This window comes from Pyxicephalus adspersus, chromosome 3 (assembly GCF_032062135.1).
Source record: "Pyxicephalus adspersus chromosome 3, UCB_Pads_2.0, whole genome shotgun sequence".
NCBI lineage: Eukaryota > Metazoa > Chordata > Amphibia > Anura > Pyxicephalidae > Pyxicephalus > Pyxicephalus adspersus.
This window is the reverse complement of record NC_092860.1, coordinates 124323527-124340223: the sequence shown is the minus strand read 5'-3', so window position 1 is coordinate 124340223 and position 16697 is coordinate 124323527. Positions and strand designations below refer to the sequence as shown.

The following is a 16697-nucleotide window of genomic DNA, read 5'->3' as shown; positions in this document are numbered from 1 at the left end:
TAAATGAATATAGACTATACAGATAGCCTATTTTTTTTGCCTATTTTAAAAGGTAATAGTTATTCACATGCTAGTGGTCAAGGCTTTGGTTTAAATCACATACATAGTAACATAATTTACAATGGATTTAAATGACATATGTTTGTCTAGAAGTAAGAAGAAACACGCAAGCATGTTCAATACCAGTAATGGACTTGCTTGTGAGCTCATACACACTTTTCTCTGCCAGAATTAGAATAACTGGTACAGCTATGAAACATATCTACATGCTGAGTTTTTGCAAAAAAATAAAATAAAATGCTAAATACATTTGATATAGGCTTCCACTGTCTTAACTTACAAAATAGGCTGTATGCTGGGTTTACAGAAATAAAGCATGACGGAATTGGAATAAATCAGCAGTTTCTAAATCAGGCAACTTTCAACAGACAGCTATTTAATGTTAAATTCCTTTTTAATCATATTAAATCTCCTCCTCAGATCTATAACATCACATAATATATTCTCCTTTTCTTCACTTGTTGCCAGAGGCTCAGCTGTCTCAACAGAACCTTTATATGGAGCATGAGCATAAAATGGCATTTCTGCAGAAAAAGTAGTAATGCTACTTCATGTGCATCTCATCTCGTTTTGCCAAATAATTGTTGCAGTATTATATATAACAAGCTTTAAAAGCCAACCACATTGATACATAGTTATTATCAATAGTGATAGTGAATGAATGGATTACCTGGATGGCACAAGAGCAAGCATTTGTGACCACAAGATGGCTTAAATTCTCTTTCACAAACTTGACCGCAGGAATGAGGTACAAGCCATGGGTCTAGTGGTGGTTCTTCTACTTTACCACAGTAACAGTAATATCTTGCAGGAGTTTGGGATCTCTTGTATTCATATCGACACTTTGGGCTGAAATCCAAAAACAAACATCAATCATCCAGTTTTAACTAATATGCATTAGACAGAATGTACGTTTCTGATCTTAGCACTCTCGGGCACAAAGTCTGGTAGCAGCCAACATAACATGGACAGTTATTATGTAAAGCATCCAAGTATCATCCAGCAGAATTGACTGCTGTATGCTGGATAATTACGAGTGAATTTAAATACATGCATGTATCTTTTTTTAGCTTTAACAAAATAGTCTACTGTGCTGTGTTTTACACAATACAATGAATGGTAATTCATTATTTCCTATTGCAGTCTAATGAAAAATGGCAGGTTTGTTGTTTGTTGTTTTTTTTTTTTTAAATATGAAATTCTGCCATTTAGACTGGAATTAAACTGAGGTTCATGCTCTGCCAATCTGGTCTCTAAGTCACCAGGTGATATAACTTTGATGATGCAACCAGATCCAGATCCTGTTACCCACACAATGAACCTCAGAGACCTTGGGGACTTCTGGGAAGTGGTACAGATCAAAAAATAGAAGGTGAAACCTTAAAGAAATACTAAACCCAAATTGAGCAAGAAAAATTCTAAAAGTAGAACTATGTATATAGGCAAACATGGTTGACTGTTTCATGAGCCAAATGTGCATGGACATTGAACTACATCTTATTTTATTTAATCTCTAAATTCAGCTGGGAGGGTTAACCATGTGTGATAACTTGACAACCAAAGTGAAAAAAACAGTAAATGCCATAACTACATTTCAGCATTACAGAAGAAATCGTGTCTTCATGAGAAGGCGAGGCGGGTAGTCACAGGATGTAATAGGCCAAGGTTTAAAGGTATTTAAAACAAATTAGGGCTCTATTTATAAAACATTCCTTTGTGGGAGTGAAAAACTGTCACTAAACACATGGACCTGAAAAATTCCCACAAGGGAATATTTCAGGGAATGTCTGATACCCATTTTAAAAATGAAGACTCCTGTATCTCAAGATTTTTATTTATCAAGAAGCAGTTTTTGGACAACATATCTAAACTAAATTTAAAAGTTAGTTGCTCCTTATATTAACCAGTTACACGGATCTGATTTCTCTGCTTTTACATACCATGGCCAAGGGTAATCTTTCTTTCCAAAGTCATCATCTGTGAGTGAAGACACAAGGAAAATGCTGTCCTTGGCCCATTTCTGGATGCACGGCATGTGAAATATGCAATAACAGGCACAGCAGCTCCAGACCTACAAGGAAGCCATTCATAATTAGAACATCTGATCTGACAAGGGCACATTGCTCCAATAAATACATCAGCACAGGATGACAGACAAATACATTATCGAAAGGCACAACTCTGATTTTAAAGATCAACATTTAGTACAGTTCAATGTTAAGTACTGTCTGCGACATGATATAAACGGTTTAAGATAAACTTTTGGGGGGTGTACCCTCTTTTTCTCAGTCCAAGCTGTACTAATACACAAATGTTTAGTAAACAATCTGCAGAAATAATTAAAATTTGATGCAACTGACACATTTTATTGGCCAACTGCACATTTATATATAAAGATAAAGGATTTAAAGCAAGTTTAAATTCTTTTCAGGTAAGGACAGAAAGGTTGTGATCATGGGACACCATCATCATCCTTAAAGAAAGGAGTTTTTGCTAGCCATACACTATGCAATATTTTTTATCAATTAGACAAAAATGGTAAATCCATTTTTTTGCCAATTGCACTGAACATATTTAGAAGTATACCAAGTCCTAGCAACAGGTGGGAACAGCCATAAATACTTTTGATATTTATTTAGAATCTGAGATGCGCAATTAGCCTGTTATCTCTTCAAACATAATTACTTGTAGTTGAAATGTTTCCTTTTTCTGGACAATGTTCAAAATTCTGTTTTTAAGTCTTTTCGGTTCGGTTCGGTTTTAAAGCTGCAACTTTTTTATCTTTCATACACAAGCCTTGTTGTGGGAAATATTAGCCCACAGCTGTAAAGTTATCACCTTACTTATGTTGTTTTACGACTTATATATAAGGATTATTTTTAACAATTTCTGTTCTGATGCAACATCTGGAACATCAGCGATCTTGATGCTGCCTACAACTTGCCAGGGTGGATTGCCAGAAAGGGCAAAAAATACTGAAGTTGATTCCATGGAGATGCTTGATGGCTAGATGAGCAAGTCATCAATTCTTCCCCAACAGAATTGCTGCAAAATCTCCCTAGCCAGAGGCAGAGTGACCCCTCACTCCCTTGACCAATGCAGGAGAGATGTGTACACACATGCAATATTTTGTCGTTCACAATCCTTTCCAACGACAAAAGACTGCATGATGCATTAACGAGTATTGTACATACATCACCGTTCTGCCCTATGGAGAGCGGAGGGGGGAGAGCAAAGGAGCGGCACCCGCTACGCTCTCTCTTCTTCACTTCACATCTGACGTATGTACGTAGCCTAATATCACTGCAGCAGGTGAGGTTTTTCTTAGATGGGTATAGTAATCTGCAGATGGTTAGTATTACAGATAGAACAGGTCCCTTACTAAAATTAAATCTGAACTGATAACATGGTTATATAAATATATAATATAAATGTTAAATAAAAGACTTCCAAAACAAATGATTTACAAATGATTTTCTTTTTGTACGATAGTATAACGTACACTTTGGGAGCAGAAGAGCATTTAAAACTGTAGGGAGATAGTAGTAAAATTACCTATAAAATGTAGGTGATTACACCTGAGATTCATGTTATATATGGTACATGTTAAATCTATTTAACCTAATGTTTTATTTAACCGTTCAAAATTATGACCTAGTATAGTGATAGGTTTAGAAATAGTGGGTACTGACCATGATTAGCCAAATTAGCCTTTTAATAGCTCAGGTGAATATCGACTTGATGCACAATAACATGGCACTTACAGCTTGGTTTCTCTTCACTGATGCAATGCATATCAAGCAGGTCACAGCTCCAGATTGAAAGACGTCACTCAAGTATTGCTTGGTGCGTGTTAATTCACTTACGTCACCATCTATGAAGGTAAAGAAAAAAAAAACATCACATAGAGAAAAAAAACAGTATGTCAGTCTTAAAAGCATACCATGTGGATGTTTTTTTTTAACAATAAACCTAATATTCCAACTACATTAAAAAGGAACCTGTGCAACAGAAATATTAGTGCCATTGCTGATTATTTAGGTTGTTGGCTTTAGGGCTATCACCATTCACATAAGGGAACAAGTTTACGGTTACTGTACTGCGTACAGGTAATTACCTGGGCAGATCTTTATTTATATATATATATATATATATATATATATATATATATTACATACACACACATACATAAACAGTGGGTGCAAACCGATTATGGAGCTTTCTAAAGCCTAACTTTAACATTACTGCAATTTCAGAGACACATCAGCCTTTACAGGGGAATCAAAACTGTGTTATGAGGTGCCTCTAGTGATTGTAGTGAATGAATTGGAACAAAACACATCTGGCTTCTTTCATTTTGTGTGAGGCAGAGTATATTTTTAATATTGTAAGTCTTTTTTTTATATGTAACTGAACAAATAAAGCTTATGAGTGCAATGTAAACTTTTTTTAATAAATCATTTAAAGGATAGCTTAGGGTTTTAGGTTTGATGGTAAAAATGTTTTTATTTCAACTAAGAATCTTTAGTAATTAGAACACTTCAAAATAACCAGGACACCAACCTTCCAAAAATTCAACTAACCACTGCAATCTATGAGTTTGGGTTTGTCTTTCTTAAGAAGTGGCTTATCCTATATACTAATAAAAGAAGGATGTAAATATGCATGGACCCAACCTGCCTGCTCACACCACAACCACCCCCCGCAGTGCAAACGCCGCCGCCGAAAGCGTGCAGGCCACCGCCGTTGAAACAGTTGTCATAGTGACATGTAAACGTGCCAAAACAGCAGATGACACTTTCAGTCAGTGTGATCTACTCCACTCCACAGTGCCAGCAGCCACTACACTCCACAGTGGCAAGTGATTGCCATTCTTGGATTTACGATTCATTTGAGAATCGGGGGTTTACTGGTACATGACATTATGTTGGTATGGCAATAAAGAACCTTATAATTTGTTATTAGTAAACAGCTTTTGTAGTTTTGAAAAAAGGTGACTTAGTCATCAAGAGGTGATTGAATACAAGGTCATAGTAATGAAATGCACAATTCTTTTCCTTTTCATATAGAAAATGTAACCCCGGTCAAACCAAGGATGGATGTGAGGATTATCTAAGCCATGAAAGCCCAGGAAACAAATACCAGCAGTCATGGTATTACACTGATATTAAGAAATGCAAGTACCTGTTTGGTCTGTGTAAGTTGTAAAGGTTAAGTCTAATATTTTTTTCTGCTTCCCTTCAGCATCTTCATCTCCAGCGTCATCTTCTTCTGATGAGCTGTAATTGTCTTCCACAATTTTCTTTACCACAGCCTGGTTGGCTTTCTGGATTTCTTCAAACTTTTTCTTAGAGTTATCCACTTAAAAAGAAACACAAACATACCACAGCTATGACAAAGGAATACCTAACAAAAGTACTTTGCAGATACAGAAACAAAATATCAAACTATATTTCCCTTTATATCCTATAAACAATCATTAATGTAGAACTGGTGTCACCACAATAAAACAAATACACAATGTGGCCTTGCTTCATGTGCTCAAAAGCATGTCTTTTTCCAAAATATTGTGGTAGTTTGTGAAGTGAATAGTTCAATGCCCTTTATGGAGTTTTGCAAAAAATGTCAATGCTATATAAATAAGTCAAATAAAGGAATAGCAGTTTTTTTATGTTTCTACACTAACTGCATGCATGACTAACTCAAAATGCAGAACCAATGCATGGAAAATTAAGTACATCCTACCACTTCTTTAAGAAATAAGAAGGTAAAAAAAAGCGAGGTGCTGTCAATCAAAACCACCTAATTCATTTTCTGCAAGTGTAATCTCAACTGTTTTGGCAGTCTGTTGGTTTGAAGTAATCAGGAGTGTGTTAACACTATGCTAAGGAATAAAGACACCAGCAATGATCTTAGAGAAGCAATTGCTGCTGCCCACCAATCTGGGAAGGGTTATAGGGCCCTTTCCAAACAATTTGAAGTCCATCATATTACAGTGGGAAGGATTATTCACAAGTGAAAACCAATCAGTGAACAATTTTCTGAGGAAAAAGGTCAAACCATGCAATGCTCAGAGAAATTGAAAACAAAACACAGCTACCCTGTTTCCCCGATGATAAGACACTGTCTTATTTTTTTTTGAAGGCCAAAATATGCTCTAGGGCTTATTTTCAGGGGGATGCCTTATTTACCCATGAAGAAGACTACAGTACACAGTTATTGTTCATGTGCCATTCATGTCCACTTCTGATCAATCTGTGCCAATCATTGTCCCCTTCTGATCAATCATGTGCCATTCCTGTCCCCTTCAGATCAATCATGTGCCATTCATGTCCACTTCTGATCAATCCTGTGCCATTCCTGTCCCCTTCTGATCAATCATGTGCCATTCATGTCCACTTCTGATCAATCTGTGCCAATCATTGTCCCCTTCTGATCAATCATGTGCCATTCCTGTCCCCTTCAGATCAATCTGTGCCAATCATTGTCCCCTTCTGATTAATCTGATCCATTCATTGTCCCCTTCTACTGTAATCAATAATATACTGTACCATTTAATGTCCCATTCTAAAGCTTACCGTATATAGAGTGGTATTGCTCACAGCAAAAAAAAACCTGTCTGAACTCCTGAACAAACTCCTGCAGTCTCCATTAGGGAGGGATGAGGGAAGCTGCCTGTGTTTGCGTGGGCGGAGTCACGTGTGTTTGCGTGGGCGGAGTCACTTCAGTCCTGTCACTTCCTCTTCATGAAGAGGACGCATGGAGGAACCACACGGAGGAACCACACACGGAGTCACCCACCGCACCACGCGATTCTGGTAAGTAATCGGTGGGTGGCTTATTTGGGGGGGGGGGCTTATTTTTCATTTTTACCTAAAAAGGGGGGGCTGTCTTATTTGATGGCCCTGCCTTATCATCGGGGAAACACGGTATATCGGAGACTCCACAGCCCTTAGTTAGCATGTTAAAAGTTCATGGCAGTACAATTAGAAAAATAATTAACAAGTAGGGCTTGTTTTGAAGAAGGATTTGCCATAAAAAGCCTCTTCTTCACCCCCCCCCCCCCCAAAAAAAAATAAAATAAAAGAGCAGCACAGCTTAGATTTGCAAAACTGCGTCTAAAGTGGATTTCTGGAGCAATGTCCTTTGCCTTTGGACACATGAGACAAGCTCTGTCCCTGACTAACAGTAGCAGAAAATGGTCCCTGGTCAAGCGTTGTCCACCGTAACTACTTTCTGACTCTGATTACCAGTAGCAGAAAGAGCCCCTTGGCAAGCACAATATGTCCCTTTTTTAATTTTTTTTTTTTTTTAATTCTTATCCCTTCCTATTACCCTGTAAAACTTCCCATCTCCCTAGCACAATAGAACAAAATGAAAAGAACTATCTGCCATATTGTTTTTTTTTTTACTGGGATCTGCAAAGGGGGGCATGGTCCACGGCTCTGGCCAGTGCTTCCCCGTACGGTGCACCGGCCAGAGCCGCAGACCATCAAACTTTTCTCGTGGACCACCGGTTGGCGACCGCTGCTCTAACGTATGCCTGTGACCGATGATGAGTTTCATCTCATATGCTGTAATACTTACCATTAACCTCACTTGTGTGAAGTGCACTCAGGGGCTTGCTTACAGAAGCATAGGAAACATTCCCTCTTCCAGAACCAGGTCTGGAAACACTATTACCATCCTCTCTGGAATAGGCAGCATTTCTGGAAGGTGCTGGGCCTGGAACTGGAGAAGGTCCTCCTCGACCTTTTGCACGACCTCTGCCACCTTGGCGCCACGGAGCATCCATTGTAGTAAAGTTACAGTTCTATAAAACAAACACATTCTTTAGGTCACATGATTTACAAAACTGATTTAGGCCTGGTGTGCATGAATTTTCTCTCACAGGAACAGCTTTTATTCCCGTTGAGGTCAAAGAAGCACTATACAGCTTAGAAGGTCAAATGCACCCAGAAAAGAGCTCTGAAACACAAGCTAAATACAGCAGCCAAGGGGCTGGAAAGGTTCTGCTGTTTACACTACCAGCCAGAAAACCTCCTAACAATTGTAGATACAATATGGGTTCTAATTAAAAGAGTTTTTACAGCTTTTTTAAAGAGGCTGTAACTATACAGTACTAGACTATCCCACTAAATGTTTATGTTTAACAACCATTATTCAGTTGTGACCAATAGTGACAACCACTAATCAGATAATGTTTAATTCATTTTATCCACTAACTTTCTTTTTTGTTAAAAGGATCTACAGAGCCCATTGACAGCTTACTCTAAAGTTTAAATATTATTTGTTAGGAAAATGCAAATAACCAAGGTGCCTAGGGGCCTTAAAGAATGTTCTGACTGCAAACAGTAGTATTGGGTGCCTATGTCTACTTGGACACAGAGAAGGAACTGCTGGGCACCACCATCTTCTTGTCTTCACTTTCTTGCACTGTGTGAGATCATTTGAATTATTCTACAGTAAATGTGAAAAGAAAGAGTGCCAATCTCACTGCGCATGCATGAAATCGTTACTTTTATCCCTCATTGCGGGGAAAAGCCCCTACTGCACATGCCAGGCACCAGGCATGCACAGATGGAGCAGCCCGGAGCCTCCTGGCATATGTGGCAAAGGTATCCAAGGAGGCTCTGGGCTTCCCATTAAGTCTTTACGGCCCTTCTTTTTCTAAAAAAAAAAAAAAAAAGAGTTAAAAATGTTTTTTTCGTCATATAAAATGGTTATCTACCCTTTTTAAATAAAGCAAAAAAAATGGTGATATGTCTACTTTGAAGAGAAACGAAATAATAATATAATTTTAACATATGAGGTGGAATTCCATTCTTGCTCAGTATACCCGCTCAGTATACCCCCTTCTTTTTATAGGGCCCGCAGTATAGGGCCCAATGCCTGTACAATGTCTTTGCCTGGATGATTTTAATACAGGCAGGTTCAGATCAGCCTCTGAATAACACAATCCCATGTGGCTGACGGCAGCTGGCACCTTGCCGCCCGCTCGTATAGAAGCAATGTCTGCACATGTGACAGCTGGTGGCAGTGGGTAGACATTACCATGTAGCGTCACCCAAGAGGCAGAAGTTCCTGCCATGAAGAAGATGTAAACTGCCTAAGTTTCCACCATTTACAGAATCCATTTATCAAAAATAATAAACAATAATAACTCAAACCATCATGATATGACATCCATGTAGACAGACATCTGTGAAAACACATATTAGTTAAAGAAAGGTGGACCTATCTAGAATACCTTAAAATAGATATCACCAAGGTTACACACTGATAATTATACCTAATATAACAGTGTATTCTAAGCTTGTATTTGAGACATCCTCTGGGACAGAACAGTCAAACATAAAATCAAACCTGCTTCTACAGTACTGTAACAAAATATTATTTATCATTAAAAACAAAAAATGTCTGAATGCAAGATCTGTGCAACCAAAGGCTTATCAAACAAAAGTATTCTACAATGAAGAGTCAAGTACTTTAGTTAGTTTAGATGAGATTTGAGAATTACAGGTGGCAGGAAAAGTATGGTACAATATCAAGCTTTAATTTGCATGTGTACCAGTCTCTGAAACTAAAGATCCACACTGCCCTGTATTACAGTCCCCAGTCACACACACACTGCCCTGTATTACAGTCCCCAGTCACACACACATGTACCCCTCCATGCATTCTCCATCATATTACAGGTGAGCAGTGCAGTGTTTGCAAACATTACCTGTCAGCACATAGCTCAGGCACACCGGTGACAGGAGGACACTGCAGGCATGAGGTGATTACTACCACTCGGCCACACAGCACTCTGCAGGTAAAACTACATCTCCCAGCATGCCTTGCGCAGCCCGCGGCGTATAGGAGACAATCAGACTACAATTCCCGCTGATTCAAGCCACCAATCTCCCAGCATGCCCTGCGCTCCGGTGACGTGTCATTATGGAGTTCACTGAGAGAGTGGCGGGCGTTCAGCTCCCAGCATGCACCGGGCGCATTCCAGTCAGGGTAACCTGTGACAATAGAAGATGCTGTGGTGTTATCTCTAATCCAGTCTAGAGATAGTAAAGAATTTCTGTTATACAAATATAGCGAGCCCCATATTATCCTTTACTTCCCCAATGCTGCAAGTAGCATAGCGAATACCTAGTTACAGGCAGAGGCAGAGACTCTGCTGTAATTATGTCCGCTAGATGGCGCCAGCAATCACAGTATAGGTAACTAGATATTTGTGGTTGTAGTTCTCTGAATGGTCTCAGTGTTTCTGCCTGTTAATATTTTAGTGATCCCCTAATTCTGCTCCTGATTTCTAGAATAGCAGAAAAACAAAAATTTAGTTTATAGCAATTGAAAACATCTTTTTATAATATTCAGCAGGTAAATTGCTGCAGCTTTATGGAGGACAGAGTGGGTGATGTCTGATGACAAAGATGTTTCTGTGAAATACTTCGCTTTTTAGACATTCTCATCTTTATTACTCATCCTTTCAGACCAACGTACAAAGAACTTATGTTGCAAACTTTGTTTTGTTTGATTTTTATGATTAAAGCTTGCACCGCCCACTTGACCACAACCAATGTTTGTTTGGATGAATGAAAAGATGGGTTGCCTCTGCCTTGGAACCATTTTGCGACTTTCCAATGGTGGGAGATTTGGGCCTGTACAGTAGAGATTCTCCTGATCCCAACACCTAGCTTACCAAAGGGAGGACCTAACACAGTGCAGCATGTGCAGATACACCAGGGCCCCCATACAGTCCTCAGCCAGCAGGGGCCCCTGCAGAAACTCACATGGACCTCCCCTGCAAGCCCACCCTCTGTTGACAACTCAGAGCATGGGCAAGGATGGGCTTGCAGGCAAGGACCATGTGAGCTGCTGCAGGGGCCCCTGCTGGCTGAGGACTGTACCAGGGCCATGGTGTATCTGCACATCCTCCATGCCCTTATGCACACACCTACGGGCTGAGAACTGCATGCCCTTTAAGCCTTTCAAGTATCTGATGGCAAAAATGGCAGAAGGGTAGAAAGAGAAAAGGAAGAAAGAGAGGGGAGCTGGAGGGATAGAAAGAGAGGAAGGGAGAGAAAAATGGCAAAAAAAAGAGAAGATAAAGATAGAGATTGGGGGGGGGGATGGAAGGGACCAGAATAAAAGGGATAGAAATGAAAAGGGGAGAAAGTGAGAGAAAGAAGAATGGCAGAAAAGAGAAGAAAGGAGAGATTTGTCCGGAGAGGGGGATTAGTCAGTTTTGTACAGGGTCTTGCTGTTGTCTGTGTCCACCACTGGTTTTTTCCACCATGGTTGTATAATTCAGTAGGCAGTTGTTCTGTATCTCAGCCACAAGCAGAGGCCTATAGCTAGCTAATATATTTTGAAATGATGCAGAGATTAGCAAAGTATTTATTTCCTCAAAATTTAGCGAATATCAGATTTTACTCATATTTTAACCACAATTTAGCCATAAGAGTTTAAAATCAATGTGAGGTGTGAAATGAATTTCATGGTTTTTAAGTATGCTCTAAATGGTTCCTAAATAGTTACAAATGCTAATTTCAGCTATCTTGCACCTGTTGGTTTACTCATATAAAAAAAAAATTTATTTGATTTTACAGAAAGAAAATGTTAAACAAATTGTGACAATAAATATAAAAAATAACAAATACTTGTAGGGGAAATTCAAGGGACCACAATAGTCCATTGACATCAATGCACTGTGCTAGCACACACACCTTAACTGATAAAACAGGGAATCTCACATTCCCTCTAACATTGTGATACTGAATATTGTCATCATGTGCCAGTTCCTTAAAAGCTGAATTCATGCCAGCACCTTAAAGTAATTCTTACCATCCCCAGCTCTCCATGTACTGTCCTTGGTACTTTATTTCCCTTCTCTCTGTACTGTGCAATCCCTATTCTTATCCATTGTGACATACCTCACAAATGTTCCTGAGGAACAAGTTTTAGCCTGCTGATAATCCTTCTTACCTGCCTGATCAGAAACGGTCAAAAAAGCTTAGTTTCATATGCACAGGATGCCAGGATACTCGGCAATCCTGGATTCCCCAGTGCATGCATATGGGTTGGTAGTCTATTCTAAGTGAATGGGCTTCCTAATGCAACACACAGGAGCGAACACATGGAGGTGTACAGTGTGCCAATGCACAGGGGCCATGGGCCCTCCTTATCCCCCAAGGCTTCACAGAGGCCACAAGTCAGTTCTGCACAGGGGCCAACTATTCCCAGTGTGTGCCACTGCAGCTCACCCATCTCTAACATATCTCAGCACCCCCTTATATGTGTTAGCAGGTTGCTGACTTGTCTGGCCAAAGGCAAATCTTCACCTCCTGACCACCTTTGCCTGTGATGTGAAGTTCCTCTTCCTGCAGTGCTGGCCTGGTTTACACTCTGCCATGTGAGAGCTTATGAGTGGGGCTACTTCTTACTTCCTATGTTTGGAATATAGAGTGGGGTAAATAAATGTTCAACACATCAATGTTTTTCTCAGTAAATATATTTTAATGGGGCTATCTTTCAGAATATGCTAGTGACTGACTTCAAATAACTGAAGGAAAGATGAATGAAGAAATGTACCCGGACATACTTTATATCTGCTGCCATCAACCAGAATGCTAAGGATGAAACAAAGGTGGACATTTCTGCAAGACAAAAAAACTCTCAATTGGTTTCAGAGAATGAAAATAAAGCTGCTGGAATGGCCCAGTCAATCACTCACCTTGAATCCAACTTAAAATCTATGAAAGTAACTAAACATTGGTGTTCGTAGAAAAGGCCCTCAACACCTCCAAGTTTTGAAGACAGTTTGTGTGGAAGAACGGACCAAAACCACACATGAGCAATGCATGTGACTACTTTCTTCATACATGAGGTGTCTTGAAGTTGGCATTACCAATCAAGGCTTGTCTACAAAGTATTAATATGATTGCTGGCCTTAAGGCAAAAATCCCGTCTTATAGCTAAAATCTCTTTTGCTCATTAAAAATTGTTCTTCAAAAAGCCACCTCCACTTCTGCACCCCTGTCTGCCTCTCACTCCTGGTCTCTTTATAAACCTTTGCACCTACTGCATATTTGTCCATTATTCCCCCGCTCACCTCTCTGCCACTTTGCATCAATCAGTTCTGTATTCCTCTTGCACTGCTCCTTTCTGTGCCCAGCTTTTCACTGCTCTCTTCTGCAACCCTACTTGCATTGTACAGCTCTGTACCCCTTATTTCTGCACTCTTCTTTGCATGGCTCTTTTCTACATCTTTCACTGTTCAGCCCCCAGCTCTGAAAGCAGTTTTTCACAGTTTCACCCAACTTGCATATTTTAGCTCTGCACCGAGCCTAGCATTAAATTCTTCTGCACCCATCTTGTACAATTTAGCTCTGAATCCCTCACCACTGTACCTGTCTTGCACTGCTCCGCTCTGCACCCAGCCTTGCGCTGACAAGACAACGGTACCCAGCAGTGGACAAAGAGCATTTTAGTAACAATGGCTTGAGGAAACCTCATCATGTTTACAGTCATTTGGTTTAATAAGGTATCAGTGGAATTGAGATTGAAACACAAAGGTCTTTTTAACTAAGTGTGTTTTACCCTTAATGTTTTCATCTTTTCAGACTTTACTTTGATCTCAGTGAGAATATTGAAGTATAGTCAGCTTTAAAACATAAAATAATATGGCTAGCAATACCATAATATTTTAACAAGAAATCTAGAAAACCTCTATGAACTAATGTTTGCTGTGACCACATGACCCACATCAGAATGTAGAGATGACGGGAAGTTTTGTAAAACTATTTGGTTTTCTCTCATTTGATGACATGTAAAGTTTACCCAAGTTCACTTAACCACATTACAAGTCTCCTTTAGTAACCATGTAGATCCTAACATGGGTCATATAAAAGGCAAACAATTAAAACATTTTTCATTGTAAAATGAAAGCATGATGATAATGATAAAATTGGTTTAAAAATATATCCTATCTATCCTTAATACAATGTAGAGGCATCTAATGAAAAAAGTATTAGGCCTTTGGTCAACTACAATACTACACAGTATTAATCATCAGAGGTTGGACTAAGTCATCACCCTTCAAGTCCAAGTCGATTCCCAAGTCATTGACACCAAATCCCAAGTCAAGTCTCAAGTCACCAATCTTCCAGGTCAAGTCACTTCATTTATCAAGTTGTTTGCAAGTCATACTTAGTCTGTTATAATGCCTTCCTGTCTGCATTCCTTGCTTTCTAAGTCCATTAAGTTCAGCTTTCTCTACTGACAGCTGAAGGGGACAGGCAGGAAGGCAGTAAGGCTTCTGTAACACCGCCTTCCTCCCCGCCCGCTTTAGCTGTCAGAGGAGAAAACTGTGGACTTACAATGCAAGGAAGGCGGTGTTACAGAAGATTCACTGCAAGTCGAGTTGCAAATCGCTGGACAAAACCCCCAAATCAAGTCGCAAGTCGTTTATTAGGTGACTTAAGTCAGACTCAAGTCCAAGTCGTGCAACTCAAATTCCAACCTAATCACATTTTATTTTTTTATTTTCTTTTATTATTATTATTGTTATTAAACAGGATTTATATAGTGCCAACATATTACGCAGCTCTGTACATTAAATAGGGGTTGCAAATGACAGACTAATACAGACAGTAATACAGTAGGAGAGGACCCTGCCCCGAAGAGCTTACTATCTGGTAGGTGGGGGAATTTACACACAATAGGAAGGGAATATGTTGTGGTGGGTAGTAGTGATGGTTTCAAAAGGCAGAAGAGTGAGGAACTCATTAGTAAGTCATTGGAGGAGCGGAGAGAGCGGCTGGGGGAGTATTTTTTACCAGGTCAGAAATGTAAGTGGGACAAGGACTGTGTAGGCATTTGAAGGCAAAGCACATGAGCTTAAATTTGATTCTCAGGTAAAATGGAAGCCAAAGAAGAGAACTACAAAGAGATGCAGCGCAAGAAGAGTGGTGGGAAGACTGCAGCATTCATAATAGATTGTAGAGGAGAGAGTCGGTTAGTGGAATACCAGAGAGGAGGAGGTTACAGTAGTCTAGACGAGAGATGATAAGAGCGTGTACAAGGAGTTTGGTGGTCTCAGGAGACAGGTCTAGTCCTGAATGAAAAATTAACTTTCTAATACCTGTCTTTTGGTGCACATTATTATTATTATTATCACATCACATTATCTTCCAACAATTACTAATTATTTCTATAAACAGGTCAAATGGAGTTCTGGTTCCGGTAAAGCAATTTGAAGGATGCAATTAAATTTGTTGCCCAGGAGACTGCAAGCTCCGAAATTTTCATCTAATATACCTTTGTGCAGAAAAGTTGTGGGGGAATACAATAAGATAAAAATAACGCTTCTGAAATAGATTTGAACTGAAGTTGAGACAGATTTTTACTTCAAATAGATGAACAATTAAGAAGTATCTGGTTTAATTTAATCACATTGATTCTTCAGAACAGCTAAGGGAGGAATTTAGGAAATAAGCAGTAAAAAATGTTGTAAATCTGTTTTATTGCTCCTGTATGACTTGCTTTAGTGTTTGAAAAATGAATAAATGTCTGCCTTTGTGCTTCATTCTAAAATATAAGAGAATTGTTAAACATACAGTATTGTACATTTAGATTACACTTAAGGAGCAACCCTGAGGAAATTCATGATTTCAATACATGCTAAGGGATTTCATGGATGCCAAGTTTTGGCAAAGTATCTGCCTATTGGCCTTGCCTTGTTTTTCCATATCTTTATTTTTTATTTTCCAATATGTTGTACATTTAAATTGGGGGTGTTCCTCTAAATTAAGGATCTTTAACTTCAGTCGACAGGGGCCAGAATCTTCACACATTTTAACATTTCTCTAATAGACAGCAGCATAAGAAAATAAAAAATAGATACAGAGTAAGAAAAAAGTTTATATCCAATCTAGCCTGCATGTGGCCCTCAAGGACTACAGTTTAAGACCAATGTTCTAAATGTGGCCCTTTTTTTGCTGCTGAAGAAAGCTTTGATAATGTGAAAGTCCAGTAGCCATTTTTATCTTCATTATATTTCAGAGGGTTTAATTTTTATATATTGTTCTGTGCTTTCTGCATTGGCTTACACTATTGTGGCAACTTTATCTTATTCTTTTTGAAGCCATTATTTTCTTAGCATTGCTTAGCCCACACGTTCCCTGATATTCTAGGAGGTCCTTCTTAAGGCAAAACAGTGCTAAATTCTTTAATGCACATTAATAAAGTGGGAATTAAAGAGGGCATCTGCAAGTGATCCCTTGATCTTTTACCCGCTCAGGAAACTTTAGGTAGAAAAAGGTTTGAATGTGTTAAAGGGACCAGGATAAAGCAGGATTATTTTCCAACCAGCATCAATCCATGACTGAAGATAGCTAGAACCCCACTAAGAAATACATAAACATTTCCACAATTTATGGGATAGTTTTTCTCCTGTTTTTATAGAGAATAGGTCTGTACCTTAATACCTGTATTATAAGGCATGGTATGTTCACGGGGAAAAGTTCAAGTGCAGGAAGCCTACTGATGATAAGTTATTTGCCCTTGAGTTTCTTTTTTTTTTGAACATAGCATCCGCATACAGTATATAAATATATATATATATATATATATATATA

The 16697-nt window shown here is 39.0% G+C and overlaps 1 protein-coding gene and 1 long non-coding RNA gene across 2 annotated transcripts in view; one reads left to right on the top strand and one right to left on the bottom strand.

Annotated features, from left to right (window-relative positions):
• The window catches only part of NFXL1 (nuclear transcription factor, X-box binding like 1), a 49293-nt gene extending 39334 nt beyond the window's left edge, over nucleotides 1–9959 (bottom strand). Inside the window, exons 1-6 of the mRNA XM_072406255.1 lie at nucleotides 9788–9959; nucleotides 7648–7873; nucleotides 5245–5421; nucleotides 3825–3934; nucleotides 2001–2131; nucleotides 731–909 (exon numbers count right to left, since the gene is read on the bottom strand). Coding sequence (XP_072262356.1) covers nucleotides 731–909; nucleotides 2001–2131; nucleotides 3825–3934; nucleotides 5245–5421; nucleotides 7648–7855 — 805 coding nt within the window. The 5' untranslated portion in view covers nucleotides 7856–7873; nucleotides 9788–9959. The remainder of the gene's footprint in view (nucleotides 1–730; nucleotides 910–2000; nucleotides 2132–3824; nucleotides 3935–5244; nucleotides 5422–7647; nucleotides 7874–9787) is intronic.
• On the top strand, nucleotides 4759–5585 carry LOC140327088 (uncharacterized). The gene is made up of 3 exons (XR_011919984.1): nucleotides 4759–4990; nucleotides 5130–5213; nucleotides 5305–5585. It is a non-coding gene; the product is annotated as an uncharacterized lncRNA (long non-coding RNA).
• Nucleotides 9960–16697: the final 6738 nt, after the last annotated feature.